Source organism: Zonotrichia leucophrys, chromosome 5, assembly GCF_028769735.1.
Source record: "Zonotrichia leucophrys gambelii isolate GWCS_2022_RI chromosome 5, RI_Zleu_2.0, whole genome shotgun sequence".
NCBI lineage: Eukaryota > Metazoa > Chordata > Aves > Passeriformes > Passerellidae > Zonotrichia > Zonotrichia leucophrys.
In genome coordinates, this window is record NC_088175.1 from 12,974,371 (window position 1) to 12,996,180 (window position 21,810).

Here is a 21,810-nt window from a genome sequence, read left to right on the forward strand (position 1 = left end):
ACCTTCACTTTTGTTCCATAATACACTTTTTTACTTGCTTCTGGCAATTTACTCTGCTGCTCTTGCTCTTTTTGTAAACTCTGGTTTCTCAAAATTATATGTAGTTTTTACAAAATTACACGTTCCCAGTGATAATTATCTGTGCAGATACAAATTGCTCACTTGTATTACATTTGTTAACTTGTTTATCTCTGTTGTTAACATTACTGTGATAAGAGCATTCTTGTGGTCACTCATGTACCATTTATTCTCTGTATGTAAGGAAGTATGATATGCTCATCATAGTTTAAGTGAATGCATGGCTGAAGGGTTATAGCAAGTCAGTTAAGTGGGGATTTTATAAAGAAACTGCTTTTGTATGTGGTAAGTTTGTAAACATCATTCACCTGAAGGTGGCTGACTGAGAAATCCTGATTATAGTGTCAGCATAGAGTAACTCCTTTGGTCTAAAATAAACTTAAAAAAACTTTCTTAGGTTAGGCAAGACTTGCAGCTCAAGAGGTGCATTAGGAAATGTTTTAGTAATGATTTCCATGACAATACAGCTTGAATGAATGCACTGACTGTGTACAGCTCTTGCTTCTTTAAGAGCTTGGCAGAATCAAGGACGGGAGTACTTGTTTTTGTTTGTGCCTTTAGAACCACAGACATGTTTTAGCTGTTCTTTAAAAGGGAAGTTCTTTTTGTCAGAGTTTTTTCTTGAATGTCATACAGATTTTTCCCCAATTTCCCCACCACCAAATCCCCACTGATCACAAAAAATGAAGTGTTAAGTTTTCCTGTGCAGGAAACTTTGGTTTTGTTATCTATCAAGAAATTAAGGTTAGTACAAAACAAGAACACCATGTTTCTTAACCAATGCTGACTTTAGGGTACTAACTACCATAGAGAGTTCTTGCTGACCTAGTGAAAGATAATAGTATTAGGTGTCTGTCCTTCAAATGCTCAGGTTCAGAAAGTTCATTCACATCGTATATTTTACCTGTCAGCACTGTAACGTCTAAGTGGCTGATCTGCAAATAGAGAATCTTGCATGAAATGTGATATGCTTTGTCTTTATTTGTACTTTTGTGTCTGTAAGAAGAACAAAACGTTTTAAATTTTTCTTTTTATCATGTATTTTGGAATTCAGAATGGTAGAAGAAGAAGGTGTCCTTTGAAGTCACTTTGTGCTTGACAGTCTTGTATGTTCTGTTTGGTGTAACTGTTGTCCAAGTTGCAAAAACATGAATTGAAGCATAGTAGTTTTTTCAGCTGGTGCTGAAGAAGATGCTGCCTTTCCCAATATAAAGTTTTGACAATTTGAAAAACATTTTTTTTCTTCTCTCTGTTCTTTGCTCTCCTTTTTTTTTCCCAAGCTGTTGAGGTACACATTGGATAAGCATGGTCTGGAGCAGGTGAGGATCATAGCCAGCGATAGACTGTGGGAGCCCATTTCCTTTGTCATGATGATTGACTCTGAGCTCCACGGAGTGGTCGATGTGATTGGGTAGGGGGTTCTCTCTCTTCTTCTTTCTTGGTGCTTTGTTTATATTTTGTCTTCATCTTATTTATAACTAACACAGACAAAGCTTTACCTCTCTGTACTCTTACCTGCAAGGAAAGGATTGATACTATAAAACTCTCTTACTAACCCAATCAAATCATGCAGTTCTTGTCCCAGTAACAGCCTCAACCTTTAATTGAATCAGGAGTCTTTTATCATGCTGAAGATTCCTGTTGGGCATGGTTGCACTTTTGATGGATGGAAGGTTTTTTGGACAACACTGTTTGTTATTAGGGTTTTGGTTACTCTTAACTGGTATGCAAAAAGTGCTTTAGCTTTACAACTTAGTACACAGCCTTGTAATTTCTACTGGTTTGTTATTGAAATTTTGTGATCCAGAAATGAATTTGGGCTGTGATTCTTTGTGTTACAATGGCTTGAGTCTTAGCTCCCATTTTGTTTTGATGACAAATTTGTATTTGGAAAACATGGAACCAGTTGATTTTTAATACTAGTTTTGGGTTTTATCATAATAATATTTTACTAGTAGACTGAATTTGAGATTGATTGATGGCTGAATGAAAATGTGTGTATGAAATGTTCATTAACTTTTCTTTTTACAGTAGCTCTAAACTTTATTTACTAGGTCCCATAAACTTGCCTGACCCAATCACATGCTTCAAATGTGTCAGTTCCTTGCTTCAATTTGAGTCTTTTCCATTAATCTTTATATATCTGAACCATAGGAGGTGTAGAAATGAGGGTTTTTTCTGCAAATACAAATAGGAAGTCAGTGTCATGTACCCTTGCAATTAACCCCTCCCCCCCTTCTGAACATGAAGAGTATCCTGGCAGTTTTTCATAGGTGGAGTCTTGGATCATGTCTGGATGAAGCTCAACAGTTTTTACACTGTCTAAGTAAGCTGTATTTTCTTAACTCTATAAGTGTAAGTTTTACATCCCTACTCTAATTCAGTCTTAGCAGGGAAATTAAATATCTCTTGTGTATTTCAACTTTTATTGGACAGGGATATTGACGCTTAAGAAACACATTTTCAGGAGTGTAGAAAGACAAATTATTCCTTCTCTGCTTTATTTTTGCAAGCTGTGCACTTTATACCATTACAGAAATCTTATGCTTGGTACTAAGGCAATACTTAGGTTTCCAAGCCAAAGGGGAAATACACACTAATATGTACAGCAGAGCAGAATGTAGCTAAAATCCCCACTATCTGTTACATTACTGATAGTGAAGCTGCATATGAAGGACTACAACACTGGGAAGTAGGTCACTGTCCACTAGAGGGAAAATAATGGAAAAAACTCCAACAGTCAGCCTAGAAAAACTGTTGGTTTTGTATTCCTGCCACAAATGAATCAATTTGTCAAGCTGCAATTAAGGAAATAGTTCCATTTTAGTGTATGTATAAAGTGTGTTTAATGAATGTGCTAAGTGAGGAAAATCACAACCCTGTTTTCTGCAAGTGATTTGAAAGGTTTTATTTCAGTCAGCAAACCTTGCACCATGGGTCAGTGTTGTGATTGAGTATAATCAAAGTCTCCATTGGGAGAAAGGATGTCTCATACTAAGGAAGGCCTTGAAAAGAAAATTAGCTATCTTTATATGTTTCAACTATTATCAGTTTATACCTTGTAACTTCTCTAGTCCAACTAACATGTTTTTTTGAAACCTGAGTTTATTAAAAAAGATGTAAAAAATCAGTCAAGTTCATGTTTATTTCTAAGTGATTCATGCAGCTAAATTCTTAGCATAATGCCTAGTGCTGTATCTTACTGTTAATTTTACATTATTTATAGTTTAGTTTAAGGTAGTATGAGTTAGCATGTATTTTCTCTATTCAGCACATTATTGTAATGACCATCTTCAAGCTCCATTTCAGGACTGAGGTTTGCTTTAGCAAACTGTGAAAATTGCATGGCATCTGTAAATCTAAGTTTAACTAAATGCTATCATGTAGCAGAAGAAATAATCTACTAATGTAAATACAATAAGCTCTGGAATGTTACAGCTCACCCTTGTTCAATATTCTTGTATTCTGCTTGTGGTATTCCAAAGAAATTTTATTTTTCATTTTCAGTTTGAAGAAAGTGAATCAGTGCTGCTATATGTACTTCCAAGCTTTGATTTTCTCCTTGTACTAAGTGCTCTTTCTTTTCAAAATATTGTGTAGGGCTCACTATCCTGGGACAAAAACAGTGAAAAATGCCTTATTAACTGGGAAGAAACTGTGGTCATCAGAAGATTACAGTACTTTCAATAATGATGTTGGTGCAGGCTGCTGGGCTCGGATCCTGAACCAAAACTACGTGAATGGAAACATGACCGCGTAAGTGCTGGGCACTGTTGCTTGCTTTCACAACATGGGGTGTAAGAATTATTTAAAGTGCTATTAAATAACACATCCATCTGCTCTGAGAGAAAACAGGTAAGCTGAAAGTCACCTCAATGTGGTCTGAATTCAGATATTGTAATATAGGAAGTCTGCTGTTCTGACCTCTTTCTGGAGTAGAAGTCCCACAAGTTTCAATGTGTTCTTATTCCCCAGCACTTGATGGGGTTATGCAGTTTGTGCAGTGGGTTTATGCAGTTCATTTCAGATGCCTTTGAGAATGATGATAATTATTAAAAAGAGAATGTTCTTAAGAAGAGGTGACATTAGAGGAAAATAACAATAAAACTAATTTATCATATTTTTCTTAAGGTCTTTATCAGATTGTTTGTCTTGGGTTAAACAGATAATTACAGATGTAATTATCTAGTTTTCCCATACAGCTTATTTTTCAGAATCCATTCTTAAACATGCATGATAAATTTACTGTTTTCTGCACATTTTCTTTCCAAACTGAATACTGTAAAAAAAATGTTCTCTTTACTGGGAAATTCCACAACTCATTTTGAGAAAAGAATAGAAAATAAAGTTTGATGTTTCTGGTGCACCACCTGGTAGTCTGAAGGAAAAAGTTTGATTAAAGAAAATGTAGGCGTCAACATGTGAGTAAAATTGTTGAAAGCTTTTACATGCTTTGTAACTTCATTTTGGAAAAATAAAGAGAAATCTTGTAGCTTCAAGTGAAGTGTAGGAAAAATCACTAATACTTGTAATGGAAAATTTCTTAAGTCACCTGGTTTCTACAAATGTTCTGTCTTCTCTGCAAGCTGAAATTTTCAAACAGATGAATATTTCCTGCATGAATTCATGATCATTCTGCTTGCTGCTTAATCCTCATATACTTTAATATCTTAATTTAGGCAATTTTTTTCCCATTGTTTTTATATTTTTCCAAGGCCTTTCAAATTATATATGCCCATTTCTTTCACAGCCAAACAGCAAGGCATATGTGTTGTATTTATAAATTATTGTAGAACAGTTCTAAGTCCAGATGTCCAACAGTGAAATTATCTTGGCTTGTATACTGAAAACAAAATCTTTCTGACAAAAGGCAGCTTATCTTTCTGCTAAGTTTGTTTCCTTTGAAGTTTAGTTTCCTACTTTTCTTTCTAAATTTGAAATCAACAGAACAAGTTTGATGTGAGCAAGTTGAATTTACAATTCAACAGTTGTTTATTTTATGATCACGTTTTTGTAGACTTCCAGGAACTCTTCTGTGTGTATGTATAGTGTGATAAGTCTGTGGTAGTGACTTCAGAATGAGGCCTTTGTATGCACCTGTGTGCAACAGCAAAACAGATTGACAGCTTTTGCCTTTTGCTTAACTGCTCTGTTAAGCTGTATTTCCATCCTTAAGGCCCAGAGTCTAAAGTCTTTGCAAAGTGTTTTCAATGAAGCCCAAATCAAAGGGCATGAAGTGATTATCCTTGTCAGGATGGAGCGAATACTCCTTGAGGATGGCTGGTTAAAGTTGTTTTTTGTTTGTTACTTACATGGATAAAGATTTTTTTTTTTGTGGTACTTAAATGCTTCCCTAAAAAACTCCACCCAAAACAACTACCACCATGCACAGAAAGAACCAAGCAATGACAAAAAACCTCAATGAAACAACACTCAGCAAAAAGCTGTAGACTTTGCTAACAAAATTTTTTCTCTTCAGAACAGGAAAAAACCTCAAACAAATGGTGTCTTTACCCTCAATACATGTTTCTTTTAATGTAAAACTTTTTGTGGTGCTCTAGCCAGAGAATTTACCACCCGTTTTGGAAGAAGTTCTCAACACTGATTTGCAGATTTGCTTTATTTTCCTCTCCTGTGGGTTTTCTTTGTGGGAAAGATATTCCCTCCACCCCCCAAATTGTTTCCATTGCATGCTGGAGAAAAAGGAGGAATGGATTTTTGTACTAAATTAATGTAATACTCCCCATATGAATGGAGAAAAACCTGTTTTTCTTCCAGAACAATTGCATGGAACCTGGTGGCCAGTTATTATGAGGAGCTGCCCTTTGGTCGATGCGCGTTAATGACAGCACAGGAGCCGTGGAGTGGCCACTATAAAGTTGAATCTCCTATCTGGATTACAGGTGAAAATCTTGCAGTTATAAGTTGGTGATCTGACACCAAACAGCACCGTATTTTCCGAGGCCTTTATTGATTTAGTGGTTTTATGTGGAGTATTTTTTGTACCAAATTGAGGTAGATTTGTGGAAAGTTTTGTGAATACATTAAGAAAGAAGAAAATAATCCCATTTCAATAGAAAGCAGAAAGATATAATTGTAAGGGAAATATTTATACTTGAACTTTAGCTGTATCAGAAAGTAATAAGCTACTGCCTTTCTAGCTGTTACTCTTGAAATATTTGGATCTGATGTGCCCGTAAAGGTTAATGTGCTTTCCTATTTCCTTTCCCTTTTTATTTTTAATCTTTGAGTATCAATCAATTCCATTTGGTACTTCTCAGTTTGCAAAAGTGGAACAAAGAACCTCTGTATTCTTTTCCTGCTTGACGTTCTTGACTTGTGTAAATCAGCATTTCCTTGAGCCTGGGAAAGGGAAGCATGTTCCTGTAGTGTCTGTGGACACACGAATTCACTGGCTGCTTTGTAGTCCTGGAATATTTTACTGTCTGTGCTGCAGTTCTGTAGAGTAACTATGCAGTGCCATGAAGGGAGAACAAGACAAAGGCTTTAATTTTTGTTCTTCTGCTAGTTATCTATATTTGTAAAAGCATTAAAGCAAAACTGGCCACAGTTTCCCATGAATAGAACAGCTGAGCAGTTGTTCCTATGTCCATGTTGCTCAGGAGTTTCATGATCTGGGTCATATTCTTCTTTGATAGTTTCAATTACTTTCTGAAAACCCTACTTATTTCATGAAGTTGCCCATCTGTGCTTTCTCTGCCATTTATTTGTTAAAAAAGAAATGTTTATTTTATTTAAAAAAAAAAAACAAGACTTGGGAAAATCTAAACTGTGATGAATATTCAAATTGAATGGACATGATTACTGTGTATTGTTTGTGCTTAATGTCTAAATAATTGCTATCACTTTAACTCTTTTGTCTGCCACAGCATTGATATTTTTGATTTTCCCATAGTATAATTCTTTAATCTTTCCTCTTATATAGGTAAATTTTGTTTTGGAAGTTCTATTACTTTCTTCTCTGAATAAGATTTCAATTTTGTCAGCATGTATGAGAGAGAAATTTAGTAAAGCCTAAAAATGTTACCATTTCTATTAATTTCTATTAATTAATGATTGTATTCTAATTTTTGTCTCAGCACACACCACACAGTTTACTCAGCCAGGCTGGTCATACTTGCAAGTGGATGGACACTTAGAAGGAGGTGGCAGTTTTGTAGCTCTGACAGATGGCCTAGGGAACCTTACCATCATCATTGAAACTATGGTATGTGCATCAGCAATTCCAGTGGACTGGAAAAGTTACAGGAGGTGTTTTGGTATGAAGAACCTGTCTGGATTTACATAGTTCGGTATCTGAGAATGTTCTTTGATACTTGTAGCTTTATTAGTGAGTTCACTAAAGGCTGTTTTTTCTATCTGAACTTAAAATACCTTGCTGAGACTTCCTGGAAGCCAATATATGTGCCATCTTTGTCTTCTTACTACACATTAACTTTAATTGAATGACACACTGGGAGGAAGTTATATCATGTGCTTTCTTAAAATCTGTATTCAGAATAAAATTATTAAATTACTGCAATTGCAGCTATTAACATAACAGTGAAATAAATTATTGCTCCTTTAATTTCAATTCTATGCTGTAGGTTTTTCATGAATGTTGCTGTGTGTTGCATTCCAGTAATGTATGTCTCTTCTGTTACATTTGTTTTTTTTCTTCAGAGTCATAATCACTCCAAATGTATCAGACCTCCATTGCCAAATTTCAATGTCGTACCTCAGAGAGCAACTTTCTACCTCAGAGGGTCATTTGTAAGTACATCTTGAATACATTTGATCAGCCCTGTAAAATGAATTGCCATTCATAATCAAATACATGCAAGCCAGTATCACAGGTTGCAATGTCATAACTGAAATTGTAAAATTGCTGCCTCTCAGTCTAATCATCTGTGTATTGAAGAAGAAATTTAATGGGACAGAAATGCAACTAAATTTTTCTTTAGTATATATTCCAAGGCTGGGTGCTCTGACATGCTGACATAGTTTGTTGGGCTGGCACAGCCATGGCCTTTCTAGTTATCAGTTAATTTTCAGGGGAATAGCTGAAGTTGATTTTATACTGTAGGTTTTGTTGTTGATTCTCAGAATATCTCTTCATCCTGTGAAGAGATATTCTGAGAATCTCCTAATTGTTGATTTGTTTACTCTATTTTTAATTTCACTGAAGTATATTTCTCTCTGAAATGTGAGCAATACTTTCGCAGTGTAAACTGGAGGGAATCATTGTTAGTTGATTCAGATGATTCCTTCTCAGAATTTGACAGTTAATTATTTGGCATTTAATTTTGATTTTTTGACAGCAATAATTTCCTTTAGGAGGAGATAATTTGGATGGTACTTTTGACTATAAAAGAAAAAGTAGCTTAGTGTCAGTGGTTCACTTAGGAAAAGTAGCTGAGTGTCAATTTGGATACACAGCTCCCTTTTAGGGAAGTATTAGATGGCTTATCCAAATCAAGCTCTAGGTTGCTTGCTTTGTTGTTGATGTTGGTAACTAAAAAGAAATTATAGAGGTGAGGTGTGATCAAAATCTGATACTAATATAGTTGATATGCAGAATTGAGTATTGCAGAAGGCTGGAGACATGTAAGCCAAGTACTTTGCTCAAAAATTAAAATCAAAGAACTAGCAACTAGACTGAAGGCCTCATAAAAGTGAAACTTGTGGGATATTATTTCAGTCTGGTTACTTTTCAAAGACAGCTTGTATCCAAGGTGTATTATTGGTGATAGAGAAGCTAAAGATTGTCTGTGTTTGCAGTGCTTCCTGTCTTTATAAGCAACATTAGGGCCTGTTAGGGCAATGCCTTATTGATGTATAATCTATAAAAATGTAAGGCATATGTATTGATTAGCTGAATAAAGTTGTGGCCTCTAATGTGATCAACAGCTTTAAAGTAACAAAAATTAGACACCCATAGAGGACTGGTATTTCTCAAGTTGAATATTCAAGGTTGTTTATTTTGCTGTTGTTGTGTTTTAAATTGTATGGTGTGTTCCATTGTAGTCTATGGTGCAAACCCTTCAAGTGTGGCATTCTAGACTTGATTTTGAATCTGGAAACTCCAGTCTTTTCCAGCAACTCCATCCTTTACGGGTAAGTTGATCAGTTTTAATTATCAGTCCCTCCGCAGTTTCAGGTGTGTCTTCCCTCTTTGGTGAAACTCCTCAACTTTCATGCTTAAGCTGCATATTTAGGGTGTGTTTTAAGGCTGTTTGACTGCAGTTTTACTGGCTGTGTACAAGTGTACCTGGAGGTAATAACAAGTTTGGAGAAAAGGAGTTTTAAAAATATCCCAGAGATATTTAAATGCTGAGGCAAGAAGGTGGGAATTTTGACTTAAATCAGGACTTCAGAGGATCTTGACTTCAGGAGCTTGGGTATTTTGTCAGTTAGTTGTTAACTTTTGCAGCTTGAGCTTTCTTCAATTGCAGGTATGGAGGGGAAGATTTTCTTTAGATCTGGACGTGGATGAAGTCTACACTTTAACCACACTCAAGACAGGATGGAAATGTGGTTACCCAGAGCCGCCTCCTCCTCAGCCCTTCCCTTCCATTTACAGTGATGATTTCAATATACGTAAGCCAGAATTCTCTTATCCAAAAACTCCATTCACACACAGATATAATTGTAATGTAGGAAGGCAGTAAGTTATGTTATTTGAATCATCTACATGAGGTAGCCTGAAGATCTATTTTGTTTTTGTTCATTTATACCTGTTTTGCCAAAAACTTACACCTGTATGAGTGTACACCTTACTCTTGCAATGAGGTGTATTTAATTTAATGTCTTACCTGGTGTTCATGTGTTTGCAAAACCAGTGTCAGCTTCAAAACTTTCATCTGGGGGCTGCAAGTCAAAAATCTGGAGAAAATTTTAAGTGGTAAATTTCTGAAAACAAGTACACCGAAGAGTGTTTTAGAGTTGATGTGTATTTTATTTTCTGAACAGGTAATCCACCTTTCAGTGAAGCCCCAAACTTTGCAGATCAGACAGGTGTGTTTGAATACTTTGTAAATGCTTCTGACGCAGGAGATCATGTGTTCACACTCCGCCAGGTGGTGGTTCAGCGGCCCATCACTTGGGTTTCTGATGCAGACCAGACCATCAGTGTCATAGGAAATTTTAAGTGGTATGTAAATACTATTTTGTAGTGACATTTGGGGAAATGTTCTCCTCACCAGTGCTAGTAATGATCAATTAATTTGTCTCAAGCCTCATTTCTCTTGGACAGAGGGCTTTTGCCTTCCAATTTTCTGTAGACATGTAGGAATGATGATTCAGGCACTTCTAAAAGTCATTGAGCCCTGCCCAGGGCCAAAGGCCAGCTGTATAAATGACTCCTAAAGGATGGGGATTCAACCACATTTCATGATTGTTTAGCCTAATGCTATACTGCCTTAGAATTTTTGGTTTTTTTTGCTTATGTCCTTCTGGGCATATTTGTTCAAGCTAATTTTTTACACTAATGGATATGAGTTGGCATACTAGAAACACCAATGTGTGCCCTGAATTTCTTTTTTCTTAAATTGGACCAAGAAAAGGATTAATTTTGAATTACAGTATTTTGAGTTATTTGTTAGGAGTTTGATCAGTCTCATAACTCTCAGACTATTTCATTTATAATTCAATTGTATTTGATGCAGACTGCCATCTTCTGAGCAGTTCCTAGAATTATGTGGATTTGATGCCAATCCTGCTTCAACCACTTCTATTTCTGTTGAAAGTAACTGAGGTTTACTGCTTTGATTAAAGTATGGTTAAAATTGTAATTCTTTTTAGGAGCTAAAAAATTGCTAGGAGCTGCAATGATGGTAATTCAGAATCAAGCAGCATATTTTAGAATAATGTTTATTTAAAATTAATAAGCACTCGGGAAAGAGCCTGTTAACTAATTATGATTTTAATAATAGTAATAAACTTCATGCTAAAAACTTTCTCTTCTGCTAAGAGGCCTAGCCTAAATTCTTTTGATACATTTTTTAAAATAGCAGTTTTGTCAGGTTTTTTTTCACTTTAATTAGATCAGTGATCTGGCAAATGCTTTTTCAGAACTTGCTTCACACTTCTAATTTCAGGCCTGGAGATATGATTGAATCACTTTGATCCAAAGCCTGGAAGAATACCACCCTCTTGTACTTGGAAGTTGTTCTTCAGCTATCTGATGTTTGCTTTTGCAGCCCTCTGTTAGGAAAGGTCTCATATTCTCCCTATAATCAACTTTCCCTCATTGAGTAAATTATACTCAGTGATTCCTATAACAGCCATATAGGACATATTTTTAAATTACTATACTGAGATTCCTAAAACTTCTATTATTTTGTTTTAGTTCAGTTTCTTTCTGAGTCTTCATCTTGCTTTCAAAACTAAGCTTGCTTCCTGAATATTCAGTTTATTATTCAAGTTTTACTAGTCAGTACCTTTTTATAATGCTAGTCCTCAATTTCAGGGTCTCAAGTTTGTTTGCTTCATCCTCAGTTTAAGAGTCAACTTGTCCCTAGCAGATATTTTCAACAATGAACACCTGCTATTGAAATTCTGAGCCAATCTTGCATTAAATTTCTCTGTAGGATGATACTTTACTTCAGTTGTTGGTGGAAATTTATCATTATTCAATTCAGGATTGTTTGAGTTTTAAGCTTGTGTGTGTGAAACCTTTTTGCTCTCTTACCGTGAATTTGTTAGTGTTTTTCTCTGATGGTTTTATTGAACCTGGATATATTCTGAAAGTATTACTATGTAATTATTGCTGTATTGCCTTGAGTCTCTTCATAATGGCTTAAGGGAAATGTGGGGGTCTCTTTTTTGATAAATGGGAAGGCAAGAAAGTAATCTTTTTTGTGTAATGACTATATATTCAGGAATCTGGAGCATTACATTAGAATGAAAACTCAGAATGAAACTCTGTTAGAAGTGAGAACAAAAGTTGCTAGAATAGATATTCTCCAATTCAGTAATCAGCTGAGCTGCTGTCACAGAGAGTCTTTTCACATTCTGTAAATAATTATAGATAATTATTACTTAAGTAAGTGACCTTGTGGCTGTATCTGTGTTACAAGTGCTATCAGATGTGGGATGTAGATCCATTAATAGAGGGAAAGAATTTTTATCGTTAAGAGCCTTGTAGTGCAGCTCTGAGGAGGAGGAAGTTGTGTAAATTTTCTGGGTACTATTTGATGGTTCTATTTGATTACTTTGCTTTATTCTTCTTTCCAGCTCTTATTGCATGCATAACACAGTGCTTTACTGTTGAGCTGGAGTATAATCTCAGGAAATCAAATAATTTCTAATACTGCCTATTCAAAAGAATGGATTCCTTCCTTGTTAAAACACTAATCTTCTCTTACAGGGTAAACATGACAGTCACTTGTGACATCTACATAGAAAAACCTCGTGATGGAGGAGTGTTTATTGCAGGAAGAGTTGACAATGGTGGGATATATGTGAGAGATTCTAAAGGAGTTTTCTTCTGGGTTTTTGCAGATGGCACCTACAGAGTCACTAGTGACCTAGGTAAGCAGTTCTTTGCAAAAGGGCATGCTGGCATATGGACTTGTCATTTTGATAACTTTGATAAAAATAGGTAACATTCAGATTTTATAGTTCATTTGTCATTACTATGAATTTAACTTACTGGTTCTAATGATGGCCACATTTCATATGTGGAGAAAGCATCTGAAGCCCATTTCTCAGGCTCAGCTTTCTGAAGTTTTTGTTTTTTCACTGACAATGTCTGCTTTACAGTAGAAAATATGAACTATTTTGCTTTTAAAAATACTCTGATACAATATTAATTACAGAAAGATTTGACCTGTATCCTTAAACTATGCATGAGGAAAATCCTGATTGACATGAAATGGCTTTTCTTAGAGAGCAGTTCAAATCACTGTGCTTACATCTGGCTTAAGTGAGGATCATGAGTGGCCTCCTGTTTCCTCAAATGATGCATCCTCCTGTTAGTGTAGCTCAGTGGAGTGAGCACGTTCTATTTGTGATGTTAACATTCCTGTGTGTTCATCTGTACAGCACTTGGCAGGCACTGGCCTATTTAGTTGTTTAAATGCATTTCCTATCACTTCAGGAGTATGAATTAAAATTTTCAATAGTTTATGGTGAGTAAAATGTAGCTTCTAGATCTACAATATATCTGACAAGATATAATTTTTGTGTGTGTCTGTGTTCCTTTCCACTTCTACCATAGACAGGTAGAATAACAAAGGTTTTACATTGCTTCTCTTAACATATGAGTGCTCCCTAAGGAAACTTTGCAATGTATAATTCTATAAAAACTGAAGTCTCAGCTGTATGGAAATACATACTTGTGCTTAGGATCGACTCAATTTTTTATTTGTAATAAAACCTAACAACATTACCTGATTAGTTTCTCAGGCTGTCAGAAGTAATTTTTCCTAGATGAAATGAGTGAATTTTGATCAACCACCCGATTATTTCAAGCTGAGACCTGTTACACAAGATGATAATTTTTTCTGTACAGCTATTTTCAGTCGTCTTTACATTTTTCTAGAAGGGAGTTTGAATGTTAAATTATGTTGCAGTAAAAACTGTCTACTGAATAAATGAAGACTTGTAGCACTTAATTTTTTTCAGGTCTTCATCTTCCCTCCAGGTGTCATTCACACCCCATTTTTGCTTAGCTTAAATTTTGGGTAGAGCTAAGCAACATGATAGTGTGGCAACAGAAACCCTGTGATTTAAAATAGTTACAAACAATAAATAAACAAGAAGATCTATAGAATGAGCAGAGCAATAGCTACTGTCACACTTTGTGAACCTGTACTCTCCATAGAGTGAATCCTCATCTTATGCCAAATTGCCAAGAGCATTGAGGATTTCAGTGAGAAAGCAGTTCTAGCAAAACAGGAGAATGTACTGATAGTGCAGAGTCTGGGTTTGCTTATTAAGCCTTCCATGCTGCAACTGAAATTGGTAAAATGTCAATCCTGAACACTTCTGAAAAACAGATATTATTATCCTTTTGCTGGCTTGGTATTTATCAGTTTCAGCAAAGAGCTGAAGTAACACTTTGCTAACTTAAGCATGTTTTTCAGCTGGAAAAGAAATATTAATGAAAGGACTTGCTGGTGTTCGGGATAATGTATGGCACACACTCACTCTCAACATTCAGGTAAGGACACAGGAAAAAAGCTGGAAAAGTAGTTATGAAACCTCCAGTCCTAAATAGTTTAGACCAAGCTGTGCTGTACTATTGATGGTGTACTAGTATTAGTTTACCCTATCAAAACCAGAAACAGTATCTGTTACATTGAATCAATATTAAAATGCCAAACCAAATTCTGCTGCCTGTATTGTAAAAGAGATCTTGAGAATCTGTAGAAGGTATGGAAAATAACTGGAAAGCTGAATTGAAAGCTGGAGGTAGAAGGGTCAGAGAGGCTAGTCTCTTATTTAATCTGATGGAAAGATGATGGCCTGGCTTCCTGTTCTTAGGACAGTCAGTAAAATACCAAGGTAGCCTGTGTTACAAATCTGTCTTCCACCAGTTCCCTTTGCAGACTAAGGCCTTGTATGTGGAGCTAATAAAGGACTGGGAAACTGAGATAAGCAGAGTTCCTTCTCTACTGTGTTGGAAGAGCACAGGCATTGTGTTACTTACAAATGGGCTGCAGTTAATGAGAAGCCTGTCTGCATTTTTTGCTTTCCCTCCCACTTCGCCTTTTTTAACCATAGTGACTTGGGGAGGAAAGCAGCCCCAAACTGTACTTTAAATATCCCTGTGTGCTTTGATGGGTGTGTCATTGGTGCAAGTACCTAAAAGGCTTTAAGTTCCTCTTCTGAGTGCCTAATCCCTTTGTCTGATGTAATCTTTGCAACTCCAGCTGTCTTGAAATGTAGGGAATCTTGGCTGGGGATTTTTACTACTGAAGGTAACTTAAAATTATGCACCAAGCCTCTCATGCTAGAATGCCACTGAGTATTAGAAGCTGTTTTTTGTCTCTTGTACTGTCACGTTTGGAGACAAAGAGACACTTGCCCCTAAGGCATTCACTGAAATAGATGTAGTTTAGTTATGGCTTTGGTACACTTACATTTATGACAGTGCTTGCCATCTGTAAAATGGGCCAAGACACTTGGTTACTGAAGATGAACATTAATCTCTTAAAACAGTGTGGGTAATTTTAAAACGACAATGCTTCAAACTTCCATCTATGTTATTAATATTTTGTACCTCTTATGGCTTGATGCAGCATACTATGTCTTTGTCCAGAGCCATCTTTAAATAATTCTCCCACCGACTCCTTGAAAGACATTCTTTGCCTTTACCTGTGTCTATAATTGTCTTTCAGATTAAGAAATGCAAGTAAACTGAAGCACTTTTTTCTAAATACTGTTACTGCTGTTAAGTGGAACACACAAGATAAATTGTAATTTTTCTTGAAAATGTTTTAATTTTGTGTCTTGAAGTGGCTTGAGTGATACTTGAAAGTTCTGCTGTCTCCTCTTTATTTCAGCTTGATTGCTAAATTACATCTTTCTTTACTTTTGACTTCTGCCTCATTCTGCAGAAGCAGTGCCAAGTGTATCATAGCACCTTAAGAAAGTTGGGCTGTTTTGAAAGAGTCTCATACAAGGAAGAGGAAAACCAGTTTACACTTCAGGTTCTACACTGAGTTAGCAAAGCTGTGAGTAGGAGAAGAGGAGCCTTTAATGTATTCACTGTAAAGGAATACATTATATAGGAATATATTCCACAGAGCTGATAGACACCAGAGGATTCTATACAATATTTAGATGCATCTCTGCATGAAAAATGTGTAAAATGTAGTTGAAAGGTGACTTGACATCCTTCTGCTTTGTCTAATCTCCCATGTGAGCAGGCTCAGTGTCTACACAGACCTTGGATTTTACAAAGCTAACATTTTCCTTTTTTTGACAGGGCAACTCTGCCTCAGGACTGTTGAATGGTTATCCTCTCTGGGAGAATGTCACCATTTCCAAACCGGGGAACGGCTGGGCTGCCCTCGGAACTCGCTCCTTTGAGTTTGCACAGTTTGACAACTTTCACATTGAAGCTTGCTGAGGTGGCTTTGGCATTTGGAGAACCTGGTTCTCATGTTACTTTGCATAAGAGCCAAGACAAACTGGAGAGCTGAGGGCTAAACTGTGATTGATCTCTTGGCAAAGAGTCTGGATTCAGTCCGTGGTAATTGTTTAAGGTTTACTTGAGTAGATATCAACATGATTGTAGCTTTATCCCCTATTGCTGTGGGATTTTTGCCCTTCAGTTTTTGGGGGCAAATTTTAGTTCAAGGTAACGATGAAAACAAATTCTTGGATTTAAATATCTTTTAATAACAACATCCTAACTTACCAGCTCACTGCTAAGATAACTTTAGAAATTAACAGAAGACAGATTCATCCTAAGCTGCATTTTTTAACACTTCCTCTATTACGTCCATTGTTTTCACTGTGAAAGAAAGAATTAAATGCCAGTAAGCCTTATGAGCCAGTGGGCCCTGTACTTTTGTAGGTCCATCATTCTCAAATTTCATTTGGATAAAGTACCTAGATTTCCTATAGTAAAAAAAGATGTTTTGTCTGTTTTTTTGCTACAGTCTGTGACTAGACATTGCAGTTCTCCAAATGCATTTGATTACATCTTTCAACTTTCATTGCCAGCCCTAAAATATATCCTATTTTCAGTGGAATGGAAATGTGCCTTATGACTGATCAGGGAGTGCAGCATGTGGCTTACTTCTAATCTACCTCCTCTTTCCACTGAAAGGGTTGAAATGGATGAAAAGATACCATAACTTACAGTTTGTTGATGATAATATTGTGGGGTTTTTTGCATAGTACAAAGAGTAAAAACATTGCATCGTGGGTATTTCCCTGTCAGGTCACATGTGGAAACTGGCCTTTTGTTCCTAGAAACTTGGGCAAACATCTCTCTCTTTTGATAGATTTAGAGCTTTGAATAGAAAATAATTAAAGCCTAACAATGATATTTAGTTTATTGTATTACTGTGGCACAGAGGAGATATGGATACTATCACTTCCTGGTATAAAAGAAATTTTTAAAAAAGTGGTCTTTTTCTTTAATGGTTTGCAAACTGATTAAAACGTAAATAGCAGTTGGTGGACAGAAGGAATTGTTCAGTGTGCCAAGCAGTGGTAATGACACAAGGATATCTGTTTTTAAACTTTTCCTAGGTATCATGGAGTGAAATTCAGAGGATAATTCAGATCTTTGGGAATGGAGGGATTCTATTTAGCTGTTGCTTCATTTTATTTTTTCCCCCAAGTTACTGCATTATAAAAAAAGCAATTAATTGAGAACATGAGGTACTGAATGGGTTTTTCCTCACCGCATTTGCAGTTTAATTGGCTCCAGAATTTTTCCTGTTTGTTGTTAGCCAGTTTGAAGGAAGATGATATCCATTGTCTTAATGAAATGTACTTCCTGTGTCCATCTACTTTTCGCATTCACATCCTGTTTAATTGACAAGCAAGTTGTTCCACATACCTGATAGGGCTCTAATAGCTGTATGAGGCCATTTGTAGCAGGCAACATCTGAAGAAAAAGGTTTTCAGTGTACTTTGATTTATAGAGATTATTCTTCTGATCACCTTCATTTTGAAGGTTGATTCCAATAATTGTTAACTTCAGTCTTTGAAGTTGTCATCTAATATAAAGTTAATGTTATACAGATCATTCCTGGAAAATTCTTATAAAGTTGATCTTCCATTTTCAGTTTTGGAGAAGAGTTCTTAAAATTCTGTCTCTAGTAAGTAAAAATGTTGTGTCTTTTAGCTCTTATATTGATACTACTTATTCATACTTGGAAATTTCATACATGCCAGTAACCTTGAAAAATGGTTTAAACCACTAAACTTTAAAACTCTAGTAGAAGTCTTCCAAATGTTAAGTAACTGTTTACTTAAGTGGGTGAAAAATGAAAGGCAATTTTCCATGTAATTTTCAAGTATGGATGCAGATCTGTTCATTGCTTGCCTGATTTCCTAAGGAATGTCACTGGTCACTCCACATGTGAAAGAATCTGATTTTAGGTCCTCATATTCAGGTAATATGAGTATAATAATCTCAGAATAAATTATTTTAGCTGTGATGGATTTCTGTAGTTGGATGCTTCTTGGAGACTTCCTGGTATCTTCTGTGGCTGCAAGCAGAGAGATCAGCAATGATGCTGTTATTCCAAAGGAGCTGTCCGTTTTTTTAACTTTCTGATGCACTACTGTAATACACTGTATTGTTATATTGTGTACTAAACACCATGTATTTTATCACTGGAAATGTTGATTTTTTTCCCCTAATCTTAATTTACAATGTTGGAGGATTAAAATGTTATGCACAGAGTAAGTGATTTAATGGTGACATAATGTTATTCATCTTTATATGTCTGTAATTCTTCACCCTTCAGTAGACTGTAATATGTTTGGCAATAACAAGCTGTCAGGTTTTTCACTGAGGGGTGGATTTATGTTGTTGATTATAAATGCTAATCATTCCAAATGGACAAATAAAACACTTAAAAACGCTTTATTTGTGCAGAATGCTTCTGTAAAATGGGTCTTGTTTTTTTCCAGCAAGAAAGCTGACAATTTTTCCATTGTGATTTCTGATAAATATGCTTGACATTAACTTAATTGGATTGGAAGAGTATAGCCAACCATTCCTTATTAAAAATATCTCAAAATCCATACGCATTAGGACTTGTGCTATTGATAAAATGATTTTCTTATAGCATTCAATATACATTTTGCTTCTTTCTGGTTTTTTGATTTGGATTTTTTTTTTTAATTTAGTGAAGGGAATTAAATTGTATTTGAGGACCAGTGATGCAAAACTGCTGAGTACTAAGGTCATGTGAGATTTAGCTGAAAGTCAATTTCTAGGTTTGGAAATAGACAGTGTTGTAAGGATGTACTTCTGTGGTTTAAAGGCTTCTTTATTTTGAATATCTTTTTGAATCTGTCTTCAAACACATTATTTTATCTCTAAGATAAACTTGAGCTTTAGGGTTTGATTTTACACAGAAGGGAGAAATTCCATAGAGCTAGTTATATTTCCCAGTCCATTGTGCCAGTAGATATGGCTTACCCTGGAATTCTTGCCTTCCAGTAACTGGCTATGTGCTACCACCTACACAAACACCGCATCAAAATCAATTCTGTCCCTTCTCTGCCACCCTGCCTTTGAGGTTAGATTTGAGCAGTTCTGGGATTTTCAAACTCATGCAAAACACTAGGACTCCTTTGCTTTAAAATTACAGGAGACTCTTTATGTTCCTTTTCCAGCTGCCTCCTTGTATCTCGATATCAAAACTAAATTTCTACTTCCAGATTTGATTTGGAGCGGTAGTGGTTTGCTTTTGCCTTGTAGAATCAGTTCTACTGCATCATAGCAGCAGGTTGTTTGTTTTAATTTTATAAATTTTCATTGGTTTACCTGAATTTTCTATCCAGAGTCCATTTTCTGGAGGGGAGTGGGTATTATGAATTTAACAATCATATTCATAGCTGTCTTATTTCAGCAATATGGCCAAAGAGGGACAGCGCTTGGAGACTTTATTATCCTCTCTTTGATGTTTTGGTATTTTTGTTTGTTTGGTTGGTTTTTGTGGGTTTTTGTTTGTGCTTTGGTTTTGTTTGTTTTTAAACCCTTTGTAAGTACTACATTCATACAAGTCTAGCACATGCTGGGAGTGGCAGACAGGCAGGTTTTAAAAACCCTCTAGTTTTGAAGGCTTCCTAGGCTGGTAGTGGAATCATCAGGTAGCTTTTTTAGAATTCTGAGTAGTGTACATTGAAAAGTCAGCATGAGCAAATTGCTCTTGCTGTTCTCCTTCCATTTATGCCCAAGTGTTGCTGAAACAATAAGGGTTGTGTTTCTAGAACTTGTGTTCTAAAAAAAGCCCAAAAGGCCACTAGTAATTGAGGAGAGGGAAATGTGTGCTGCAGCAGTGTTGCCAAGCTTTTGCTGTGTGCCAAGATACTTCTCTGCGGTTTTCATAGTGGCTAAGACAAACAACTGTGAAACTCTGGTTTTCCCCTCAAGGAATTATGTTTGGATAAGGTTAGAAACAGACACACAACCCAACACCAGTTTTGTCAGGGGCTCCTGGTAACTTTGCAATGAGTGCATTAAACCTGACTCTTACTTTTGTGTACCCCAGGCTAAACCTACATGTCTCAGGAAAGCAGAGATGAAAGTGTCCAAAGGGGGTTGACTTTTAAATTTTTTAAAAATGCCTTTTCCCTTGGTATCTAGTGTACCTGACTGAGTTTGACTTCACTTAGTGCAGGAAAACAGTAATCTTTGGTTTTACTGTGCTCACAGAGGCATTTCAAAGATATTACTGTTGTAGGGGGTGTCTCAATACAGAATTAACTTCAGGGTATGTAAGAGGAAACTAAACCTAGTGTGTAATGTTATTCTAATGTTATGCAGCTATGGTCTGGGAATCCTTCATGGTCTAAAATGGAGGAGGTAACAACAAAATGACTATTAGAAAAAACAAAACAGCATCACCAACAAAACCCCCCCAACTGCACACGTTCCCAAATAGTGCAGGGAAAAGCAAAGAACAATCTGGATTTAACTTGGCTTCCTTTGTTCAGTTACTGCTGGAAAACACAGCCATCTTCCTTACTGTTTCCCATGGACAATGATTCAGTTAAAATGCCTATAGAGAACACAAGACTTCATTGTTGCTAAAAAGCAAATGTTGTTTAGCTAATTGTAGGCACTGCTGTTTCCCAAAAACAGTGGAATCAGAAAAGGTTAGAAAACATGAGAACAGGTTATGCAGCTGAGAGGCACATCTGTGAGGTGTGACTCAATCCCTCTCCTGGTTGCAGAAGATTCCTTCCCTGTGAGCATAGCAGCAGAGCTTTATGGAAAATAGAAGACAAATATTTCTCTGTTACTGCCACCCCCCCCCTTCCAAGTGCCAATCTGAGATCACTCAGAAGTGACTCTATAGCCTCTTAGCTTGATTATATAGTGTTAACAGAGTCATTTGAAAGAGCAGCTGGCAATAGCTAGCAGCAAATCCTGTTAAGGATGTCCATATTCCCTTCTGATGTGATTGCTCCTGTAGTGGGAGCAGTAAATGGCAGTGTTGACTGGCCAGAGGTCAGGCAGGTTTTGTGTTGAGCAGAGGTGCACACAAATGGCTTGGTGCAGAGATCTGTAAAGCTTCACTGGGATCCACAGCGTCTCTGGCATGAGCTGCCTATTTCCTGTTCTGTCTAAGATTGCTGTTTAATGGTTCAGCTTATTTTTTTTTTCTTGCAGCCCAGCGGATACTTTGTCCTAAACCAATTGTTTTGCCAGCATTATACGGGACATGCTCAGTGCAGCAGGGCAAGCCTGTACCTGAAGGAGCAGGCTGAGAATACCCTGTTGATCATGCAGCCCATCTCCTTGCTAGACAGACTGTACATTTTAGGACCTGCCTTAGTAGAGTGCTGAGACAAAAGGGTGACAGAGTTTCCACTCCTCTTTTGTAGGTGGCTATTCTATGGATTTTGGGACAAACAGCGTCATTGCTTTTGTTTATGATCTGTGTAAGGGATGCAGGGAGATCATTCAACTTTTCTTCCCGATTAATGATAAAAGCAAGGTTGATACTGAAGAATGTATCTTGTGTTTATTGAGCTTTAGTATTTACTTGCAGGATGGTTTGAGCCATTCATGAAACACCT

The 21,810-nt window shown here is 36.4% G+C and overlaps 1 protein-coding gene across 2 annotated transcripts in view; it reads left to right on the forward strand.

The window, feature by feature from the left end:
• The window catches only part of GALC (galactosylceramidase), a 31,590-nt gene extending 12,951 nt beyond the window's left edge, over window positions 1-18,639 (forward strand). The window contains exons 7-17 of one of the 2 annotated variants that reach the window (XM_064714056.1): window positions 1,359-1,489; window positions 3,679-3,834; window positions 5,857-5,981; window positions 7,179-7,306; window positions 7,762-7,851; window positions 9,106-9,195; window positions 9,534-9,678; window positions 10,051-10,231; window positions 12,449-12,612; window positions 14,169-14,245; window positions 16,016-18,639. In XM_064714056.1, coding sequence (XP_064570126.1) covers window positions 1,359-1,489; window positions 3,679-3,834; window positions 5,857-5,981; window positions 7,179-7,306; window positions 7,762-7,851; window positions 9,106-9,195; window positions 9,534-9,678; window positions 10,051-10,231; window positions 12,449-12,612; window positions 14,169-14,245; window positions 16,016-16,159 — 1,431 coding nt within the window. In that variant the 3' untranslated portion in view covers window positions 16,160-18,639. The remainder of the gene's footprint in view (window positions 1-1,358; window positions 1,490-3,678; window positions 3,835-5,856; window positions 5,982-7,178; window positions 7,307-7,761; window positions 7,852-9,105; window positions 9,196-9,533; window positions 9,679-10,050; window positions 10,232-12,448; window positions 12,613-14,168; window positions 14,246-16,015) is intronic. The other variant, XM_064714057.1, reaches the window with a different exon arrangement.
• Window positions 18,640-21,810: the final 3,171 nt, after the last annotated feature.